This window comes from Apium graveolens, unplaced genomic scaffold (genome assembly GCF_009905375.1).
Source record: "Apium graveolens cultivar Ventura unplaced genomic scaffold, ASM990537v1 ctg2955, whole genome shotgun sequence".
Taxonomy (NCBI): domain Eukaryota; kingdom Viridiplantae; phylum Streptophyta; class Magnoliopsida; order Apiales; family Apiaceae; genus Apium; species Apium graveolens.
Window position 1 is genome coordinate 1 of NW_027417869.1, and position 10,456 is coordinate 10,456.

The window sequence follows — 10,456 nt, forward strand, 5'->3', positions numbered from 1 at the left end:
CTACACATGTTTTCAATCTCAATCAACAATAAATTATATAGTAAAAAGCAACCTTGACTTGAACAAGTAGGAAATTCTTCCTTGATATGCAGTAAACACATAAGAAAGTTTGGCTTGACTTGCAGTAAACATATAAGGAAATCTTTCAGAAGAATTACTACATGTTTAATCATCTATACAAGATTAACCAATTTAAGCAATCTAATAATCAAATACCATATATGACTTACTACCTAAACCAATCCAAACTGAAACCAATAAGCTAATGTATAATTATCCGGCATATCCAAGATATAATCACACCAACATAACAATCATCTATGTTCAAACATGAAATAAGTTAACGTAAATAGCTAGCTACAACCACGACAAGAATTCATTTATCAATTATGTACAATTAGGTAAATATAAACTCATACTATGCTAATATAGAAAGAAACTAGACAATGGTTCACATAGTCCTCACTCTGTGATTTTTAATATATTTAAAATTTATTGCTTTTATATGAATTTTTATGAGACACTCATGAACATTACTCCAATCTACTATAAAGATTTCAAGAATAAATTCCAAGTTTAAAGTAGTAAAATTGGGCCTAGAACAAGACACATAAACCTGACCAGAATATTTACAATTCTAATATTAATACTGGACACAACAAAACATAAACGCGGACAAAATCACAAAAGAACAGCGTTAAAAATACTCAATTATATAAGTCATCTCAACACATCGCTATATATACTCATAAGTACATAATCATTCAAGTAATAATGATGTGTTTATACCTTACTAAAGTTATAATAATTGAAATCAACCAATAACCAAATATATTCATTCTCATTTAATATCAAGTGCAAACAAAAGCTTTGTAAACAATTAAACATATAAAAACACATAACAAGCATCTTGGCTACTCGACTTCAAAAAACTCAGTCCGCGTCCAGATTTTTAATAAATTCAAAAATAGGTTTGTTGTAGTGAATTTGGTGGAGACTTAGCTAAATCAGATACCTAGCTATAATAAAAATGTCAGATGAAAACAAGGTGTTTAGATCCCCTGAACAGATTCGTCAATATAGCCAACAAACCATGTCCAGAAACACTACGCACTATACCAAAATGACCATATCTATTGACTCAAATATGATTTTAAGCTAGTTCTTTCGCGAGTAAAATCTTGACTCGGGAGTTAATCTAAACACAAAAGGGTTAATAAACAAACCTTAGCCATATTAAATGGATATACTTACAAAACATAGGACAACAAATAAATTTGATAAAATAGTTTTTAAAATTATTTTTATATTTAACAATTAATTAAACCCATAATCTCTATTAATCAAGTCATCAAACACTTAACATGCAAACCATAAAATCAAATCTTAATATTTCAATATTATCTTGACAACAATAAGGACAATTACAGAATAAAATATCTTCAAACACCATGTTCTCTAAGAGGTCCAATCTCTAATGCAACTCAACCCAATTAAATTATCAACACAATTGCACCTATCATATAGACCGGAAATAAAAATGACACAACAAAGACGCAGTCAAACCAAGATATTACCTAAACTGACATCCTTATTAGAGAATTTACATGCTTAAGTTTGTACATCCATTATCATCCAAGTCTAACAAATTTTTCCACCACACAAATCTGACAATTTCACTAACAATAAAACTACCCAAATCATCATATTCGTCATATCACTCGAAGAACAAAGTTAACCATAAGCCAACACAAACAACAAACAAATACACAAAAGTATATTTACCAACACAAACAACTAACAAATACACACACCCGTACATATACGCAAGCAAGTATCAAAGATTGAAAGACGAAATAGACTCGACTCGAGACTTGAATCGAACAAAATGAACAGGGAGATGGTGGTGCCATATTATCTAGAGAGACATGGTCAGAGAATAGAGGATAGAGAGAGATTAAGAAATTGAGACAATGAGAGAGATATTGAGAGATTACAGGAGAGAGAGGAGAAGAAAAAGAAATGAGGAAAAATAAAAAAACATAGCACGTATCCTTTTCCCGCCTGCCCACGTATCCTTTTCCCGCCTGCCCAGCCTCAATTTCGATGCCCGATTTTAATTTTAACGATACAATTCGCAGATAAAAACAAATCGAATAATTCCCAATCCCCGAAATAAAAAACTAGTAAAATAAAATTTTCAGAATTTTTAAAAAAAAAAAATTTAACATCGAGTTAACAAATAATTACGATCAGAAAATAATTTGAGACTGAATATTTGATGAAATATTATTTTCTAAATTTAATAAAATCCTATAAATATATAATGAAATTATAAAGCAATTAAAATAATTTTTATAATAATATTGATATTTATGAAAATTAAACTTTATTATTCTTACTAAATATAAACACAAATTAATACAATCACACATCCAACCGAAGCAAAATTTAATAACATGAATAATTCAACACATAATTAATATTTAACACTGAACGCATAAATTTCCTAATCATCTTTTATTTAATAATACAAAAAAAGATTCGTTATACATATATTCAAGTTAGTCACATATGCAAGGACTTTGGAATAAGGTCAATATCTCAAGGAACTTTTATAAAGCTGTTGATAAAGCACAAGAGAAAGGAAAATATGTCAGAGGTTGTAAAAGATAATTCAGTTCAGAGGAAGAGGACTAGATTAAAATGTTGGAAGAACGAGAGGAAGGTAAATTGTTATATGATCTTATTATATGATCTGGGAATGAATCCAAAGATTTTTTTATATGCACCAGATATAGAACCCTTAATTATATTAATTGAGATTGTTGGTTTAAGAATTTTGAATTTTTGGGTTAGGCGGCCTACTTAGACTGTTTGGGCTCTATTTTAACTTATAGAATTCCGGTTGGGACGATCTTATAGCCCACACAAAGCTTATGAGTTATTTTTTCGGAGATGGTCCAATAATGAGAATCCAATTAGAGCATCCTATAAACTGGAGAGACCATACAATAACGAATTTTATTAGAGAATCATAGTCGGTTAAGAAGTTGACTTGTAAATTTAATAGAATAATAATATATTTGTAAAATTAAAATAGGGATCATATTTTTTTATAAGTCTTAGACATATCAGAGATACATACCATGTAGACACTATATAGTTATGGTTAGTCTAGTGATAAAACTGAAGATTACATGTTCTTATTAGATTAATTCTATTTTTTTATTTTCATAGCTTTATAACTTGTGTAATTATTAGTGAGTAGTCATTTATAGGGCAAAGAGGGGAAGCCATATTTACAATATAATTTTAGCACAATTTTCTATGTGATTTGCTTGATTATGGCTATTAGACTTATTTATATTTTCATTACTAATTTATGTAATCGGGAGATATAATGAATTAATTAGATGAAAATAGGAGTAATAAATCGGGATATTTTACTCATTAGAGACACAAATATGATTAGCATAATTTGAAGTGAGTGGGATAAATAATGGAATTCTTACAGGGTTAATACTCGAGAGATATTAACAATTGCTTTAATTGGCGGATTAGTTGAATTAACAAAAGTTATTGATATGTAAGCGTGTTTCTAGAGTGTTAATACTTGAGACAAATTAACAAAATCTTAGTTATATGCCGACTTTAGTTGCTTTACATTAGAAGGTAGGTATTTTGTAAGCATAATAGACCTAATTGCCCTAGGTTTTTATATTCATTGTTTAACGTAATTAGTTTAGTGTTGATTTAGTTGTAATACTTACCTAGAAAAATATGCATCACAAAATCGTTTTGGTGTTTCGGTGTTGAACAAATGTAAAAGTAATTAAGTCAAAATCGACTAAACCTATCTCGTTGTGGATATGACCCACTTGCCACTTTGTACTTTTCATATAATCAAAATTGAGTAAGTTCTATACATTTTTTTGGAATATTTAGTTTATTTGTTTTATGGGCCTCTTCGCAATTAATCAAAAAGAAATTGTGCTTATTTGATTGTTGGGCTTTTGTTAAACTTTAACTCCATTCTATAGGATAGGTTCGTAAAATTACAATTACGGCCCAATCTAGAGCGAGGACAGTTCATTGATATTTTATTTCTGAGTCGGCCCAATTCGTGTACGTTCTCGACTATTCTGTACCCTTCAAAATGCTCAATATATGTATATGTTTCTCAGATTCTTTAATCACTTATTCTTTGTAGTCATCTCTCCATTTCGCCAGTTCCCGCTTTCTTTTTAAGTTTCTTCACATATCACTAATTTTAATATCTGGTTTTAACCCATTCGCTAATTTTTCCTCAATTTATATCAACCACATCAACGGTGTACGTAATACTCACCATCATGACTTTTTCGATTCAAATTGGTAAGTGATGGCTCAACTTAGTTCTTTGAACATTGATATCTTCTAGATGCAGGCACCGATAATTACTTTATTCTTGATCATCGGACCCTATTTAGCAAAATAGAGATGTCAAATTTTGAATAATTGTGAACACAAAGATTTTACCTTTAATTTATATACATTTTTGTCATTTGTTGAAATTATAGTGTGTAATATAAATATATATTATTTAGCTTGAGTTCTTGGACTCATTTGAATTTTGAATGTGATTGCAAATTATTTATTGTTTAGTATTTGTTCTCAGTGTGGATAATTTCTAATCAAATTCAGTCATCATATTTGTGTTTCAATTTTGTGTTTCGATTTTGTCATTTATTGAAATTATACTGTGTAATAAAATATATATAATAATACTTTACATTTGTGAATAAGCACTAATTTTTAACTTGATTTGGTTTGCATTTTACATTGTAATCTTTCTTTCATCTATAATTTGTTGTTCGTTGTAAAAGGGCACTTGATATATTTCTTCATTTCCATTCGTAGATACATGACGTTTTCCAAAAAACAATGAAGAAAATGCTCCCCAAAGAATTAAGGTCGACCACTCCACTGTAAGTAATAATCTTCTTTTAGCATCCCATAGTTTGTGTTTTTTAGTGTTTTAATGGCCTAAGTGTAAGTTTTAGGGAATTGAAAAAAATGTTTTGAATCCATTAATTTATTTTTCATTTGGTATTAACTATTCAGTATTCCTTTTTTGAAGATCCAAGAAATTATAGCACGTTTTATTTTGTCCCATTTAAAAACAACAGTAAATGAAATGGAAGATTAATTTTTTTTGACCATCCTGACCACAGTTCATGAGCACAGTTTCAAATTTTAAGGTTGTGATTGCTAAAACAGGGACGGCCAAAATCTAGGATTTGTATTATGTAGTATATTAAAATTTACTCGGTACCATTTTTGCATTTTACATATTACAAATTGTAGATGTACCCTTATGTTCAAAAACTGATCTATGTAAGACCTGGTGCCTCAACAAAAACAAGATTAAAATATTGTTGTTTTTTTAATTTATAGTCTAAATTGACATTTTATTCAATTTTTCCACCAAAAAAGATTAGTGCTCAGATGATATTATTTGTAACTATAGTATGCAGAGTAAAGATTGAATAGTTGGTAACCAAAATTTTAAATGTACTTTATCTTAGAAGTTAGGACCACTAATTATGGTCCACAATCTTTTTGTTAGAAGTCCACAATCTTTTTGATCAGAACTCACCAACTAACTTGAACTCATTCTTGTTCTAGGCTGAGTTTTTGGCTAGACAAAAGGAGTGAAAGAGTTGGAAGAAATGCTTGATGAGAGTGGCTGGGTAGCTTTCAATTGTTCCATGGTGGTGTCACGCAGAGGCTGATGCAGGATCTTGTAGCGACCCGCGCTAAAATTACTGTATTTATTTATTTGACAGAAGAATATAGCAATAGCATAAAGCATTGATATGTTTCCGTTAAATCATTTATTTAATTTATTGGATACTATCTTTCTTCTTGCAATATTGTAAAATAATAGCTAGCCAAAAGAACAAATCAAACTCAAAAAAAGTAATAATACTCCCACACATGATATTTTGTTCTCGATGAACCACATAATTTTTTTAAATGATTTTTTCAATGATCCAACTATATGGATGATAAGATATATCGGTTTTAGTCATACGAAAAATTTACAAAAAAAATTAAGTTGATCTTACATGTCATGAATAGAAAAATTTAGGAAAACACTACACCAAAAGTGGCCTTCTGTATCATTCCACAAACGTTGCAACATGCCAAATAAATGTTACAACAGACCAAAAATTTTCTACGGCAACACTTTTGTGATGTTAGTATTTTTGGCGTTGCCTTAAGCTTCAAAGGCAACATTTTCATATCAAGGGCAACACCAAAAATTATGTTACAAAAAGCAATGACATGGCAAAAAAAAAGGGGTCAAACTGACAAGTGGACTGCCACGTGGACTGCCACATGGCACTTTGCAACGTGAAAAATGTGGGGCCCACTGACATGTGGGATACTGACAGGTGGGGCCCACTGGCATGTGGGGCCCACTGACATGTGGGTCCAGCTTAACACATGACCCTTTTGCAACAATTTTTAGTACCTATTTGCAACATTTTTAATACCTATTGCAACAGAGTAACAATGGACAAAATTTGAAATATACTTTCTGCATAAATTAAATCCCAGTTCTATATAGAACTTTTTTCCAATCAAAGTCAATGTTATCACAATACAATATCACCAGTACTGATGAACTAATCTACTAATCTACAAACATTACAAGTCTATTATACAGGAATCACAATTAACTTAACTAATTAATCTGGAAGCTACTTTAGCAACACGGAAAAGAGAGAGCACATATTTCAGATTCTTCAGCTGTGCTGACAAATTTGACGTCCATTTTACCCATTTCTGTAGAATCTTGTTACTGCTCTGCCACGAACCAGCTGGTTAGTAAGATCTATATGCCCTTGGCTTTTATTAGTCACAACTCTCATCCTTTCCTTTTCTAATGCAATACTCTCTTTCAGGTCCGCTGTCAAAGTAAGCGACTCAATGATAATTGATAGATTATCAGAATCAGGATCCAATCCACGCTGAATTCCTGCTTACAATGCTGAAATTGATTACCGACATTAGTTAGTGACTTGATTAGCTATGTTGTATGACATAAATAAATAATACGCAAACTATAGGAACTATCGGAAAAAAATAGTTAGGTGAATGATTGTAAGAAAACTAATCAGGATTCTAATATTCAAATATTGCAAAAAGTCACAATCTAAAGTAATCAGGATTCCCAGACAAATTGATCTATTTATGCTAATAAAGTAACTTGCTTAGCAAATTCTCTATTCGCAAGATAAATGAAATATAATGAATATTATTATGCAGTCACTCTGCCTAATTTGAACTTGTAATTCTGTTGCTTGTAATATAATTATGGAATTGATGTACTTAGTTATATTATTAATATTACAATTTGTCTTGCAATTATATCTATATATTAATTATTTAAATATACTTGAATTTATTTTCTGACTTTTTGAACCGAGTAATTGGTTTTACTGGCTATGCCCCTGTTGGCACGGACAAACCAACCTACTGTACTGGTTATACTTACCCCATCCAGTAAAATATTTGAGGCTTTGAAGTCTCTATATATTATCTTTTTTTCTGCTGCGTGTAAGAATGTTAGACCTCTAGCAGCTCCAATCAAAATCTTTAAGCGTATTTCCCATGGAAGTGGCATCACAGAGCATCCTGCTCAGTATAGAAGACAATGAGATTGTCAGACTCTGGTTAAAGACACAAAGGCCGACTTACTACTGCCTTTCTTGTAGTATAGAAGACAATGAGATTGTCCCACCAGTTTAACAAGATTTGGATGAGAAAGGTGTGAAAACAATACTCATGCTTTATTCATAGAAGTATTACATCACATAAATTTCACGTATGTATTCAGCTAAGATAAGAAATGATTAAGCAACTCAGAATAAAGACATGTAAATAATGCAGAAATAAAAACCCAAAAGATTTGACCATTTTAAAAAAAACAGCTCAAGATTTACCAAGTAAATCAGACCACATGAAAAAAAAACACTATCATCCGAAGCAAGAGAATCCATCTGGATTTGGTCTATTTTACCTTTTTATCAACTACAATATTTTGGCTTGCATAAGCCTTGTGTTCTGCACTACACGGTTCAATTACTTCAGGGATACAATACTTCTTCAGAAATTTGACATCTCCCTTTAAGTAAAGTTCACTATGAGTATGATATACACATGTCCAGACATGTGCTTTTACAGATATAATAATATATGAATAAAATTAAGGGCAAAAGTTGCTAATTAATGTTAGAAATGCAGTCCTTATCCACTTTATATATAAAAACAAATATTACATTTATTTTTTTTAAGGGAACAAATATTATATAAGTGCACCCAAGATTACAAATCGACAGAATGTGAATATCTACCCAACTTCTAATAAGAACGTAAGACTTACTTTATAGTAAGCATTGAGGATTGGCCTGACAACTTCTTGAACCTCGTCCCTAAATTCTGGCAACGAGAAAGATCTAACAGGAAATTGCATATTATGACTATTAGTGGGCTGGACAAGATCAGTACTAGATACTCCCTCCGCTCATTTTAATTAATTTTCACCTTTTGTCACCTTAATATGTGTATCGGAGAGTCAAACATCAGTTAAGATGGGACAGAGGGAGTATAATGTAGTAACAAAAACAAGAATGTAATCATACGGATCTCGACGACGTATTTCTTTAACTGATATTCCAGCAGCTGTTTCCCCAAAGACGCTCTCGTTGATACTGTTGCAGAAGTGGAAGAAGTGATTTAACTTGCAATCTTTAGTTCTGCCTAAGTGAACACCTTCAAATTAGGAATTGGCAATATCTGACAACTAGGACACACCTCTGACCCTCCACTTGATGCCGAGAACTGGCTATTCCCAGAAACATTGCTGCCTCCTGAAGATGTTGTGTTGCTGATTGTCTGTGATATAACTCCTAAAATATAAAATTTACAGCAAATCAAGAAAAATCCACGGAATATAATCATCATCAACTAGAATCTAATGAACAAAGTTGATTACATATTAACATGTTGTAATTCAGAATCTTAAATTGTTATAACACTTCCAAATATGATCAAGATCAACACCAAAGTAAAAAAGACAGAGACTTTACAACTAAACAAGAGTTACATAATTATGAGATTGTTATAAGAATCATCAGACATGTACGGATTAGCCAAAAGAAAGTCAGAGAGAATAACTGTGTGGTACCTGAGCTGATGTGGCTTGTGGAATATGGAGTCTGATTAACAGAAGAAGAAGCAGAAGAAACACAACAATTACCCATATTTAATCTTGATTCTTGATGTTGGCTAATTAAAATTATATGTAGAACCAGATGTGATCAAGTTCTAATTTTTCACTTGATTTTGATGAAGGCCTGCAGAAGCTATAGGATGGTACATAAGGTGAATGTATACTATACATGTATAACTAAAGTCAGATCAAAGTGTCTTGTTTGCGAAACCAAGTATATTAACGGTGATCAAACCAAGAATTGAATTCCAGAGTAAGGTGAAAGGTATCATCAATCGACGTTCCTCTAGTAGTTGGATGGGGGCAGATTGTAGAAAAGTAAAGTAAGAAACATGTAGAACACCAAAGGTGAAATTACAATTACCTAAACCTCTTTATAATCCTGGAATTAAACCACAATTCAAATTACCACAAAAACACAATCATCAATACGAAAAAAATAACAAATTGACACCTCAAAAAGAACCTTGCTTCTCGTTAATCTTGCTTCGTCTCCGCTGCTCCGTCTCGGAATGCTTAGACCTGTAGTCTTAGAGTCCGCATCGCTCATCGGAGCAACATCTCTCATTTCCTTTAAAAGTACTCTCTATCAACACCGTAGCGTTTCGGTCTCCAGATTTTCCATTTGAGCTACTAGAATTCGCTGATGCCACCACCAAAGGTCCTGGAACTCGAACTCGCCTTTGCGTATAGCTCCTCAAAACTCCAGGTTTTGTCCTTGGTCTTCTCCGCCTGAGTTTTCTTGGCTACTATCTTCTTCTCGGCGGACTTCTTTGCTGTTTTGGGAATTTACGGTTTGAGAATTGGGGGAAAAGAGAGAGAGATAGATTGATTTGTGAATGTGTATATACCACAAGATCTGTTTGTTTCACACGGATCGATGAGCTGGCACATCTTAGAACAGTTGGATTAGGTTTTTTTGTTAGATTTTGATTTTGCTCTTAAAGTCCGAGTATGTATCGTTTTTGCTTGAGTAAGAAAAAAAATCAAAGCTCATAAAAATGTTATTTATTAATTTATTTTTAATATTTTTAGAAATACCTACTTACATGTAAATAAAATGAATATCTTCCATTTTTCATCTAAATATATGAATTTACTTTTATTCTTACAATTTTAAAAAGTATAAGTTTTTTTAAACATATTATATTTTGTTTAAAAGAAAACATG

General features: G+C 31.5%; 1 protein-coding gene across 3 annotated transcripts; it reads right to left on the minus strand.

The window, feature by feature from the left end:
- Positions 1-7,713: 7,713 nt before the first annotated feature.
- LOC141700814 (mitochondrial import inner membrane translocase subunit TIM44-2-like) lies at positions 7,714-10,057 on the minus strand. Of its 3 annotated transcripts, none has more exons than XM_074504496.1 (5): positions 9,753-10,057; positions 8,869-8,963; positions 8,697-8,765; positions 8,438-8,510; positions 7,714-8,179 (listed from the first exon to the last, which is right to left on the minus strand). In XM_074504496.1, exons 1-5 carry the CDS (start codon positions 9,852-9,854, stop codon positions 8,066-8,068), a joined length of 453 nt encoding a protein of 150 aa, XP_074360597.1. In that variant the 5' UTR covers positions 9,855-10,057; the 3' UTR covers positions 7,714-8,065. The 3 variants fall into 3 exon arrangements, 2 of the variants coding, with proteins under 2 accessions (XP_074360597.1, XP_074360596.1); XM_074504495.1 differs by having other exon boundaries at positions 9,741-10,057; XR_012566533.1 differs by having other exon boundaries at positions 8,112-8,179; positions 8,697-8,963; positions 9,242-10,000.
- Positions 10,058-10,456: the final 399 nt, after the last annotated feature.

Coding starts and splice junctions, on each gene's coding strand:
- LOC141700814 (XM_074504495.1), bottom strand. CDS start 9,854: ATGAGAGATGTTGCTCCGATGAGCGATGCGGACTCTAAGACTACAGGT. Junction 8,766..8,868: donor CATCAAGTGGAGGGTCAGAG/GTGTGTCCTAGT, acceptor CTTCTGCAACAG/TATCAACGAGAGCGTCTTTG. Junction 8,511..8,696: donor GAAATACGTCGTCGAGATCC/GTATGATTACAT, acceptor ATTTCCTGTTAG/ATCTTTCTCGTTGCCAGAAT.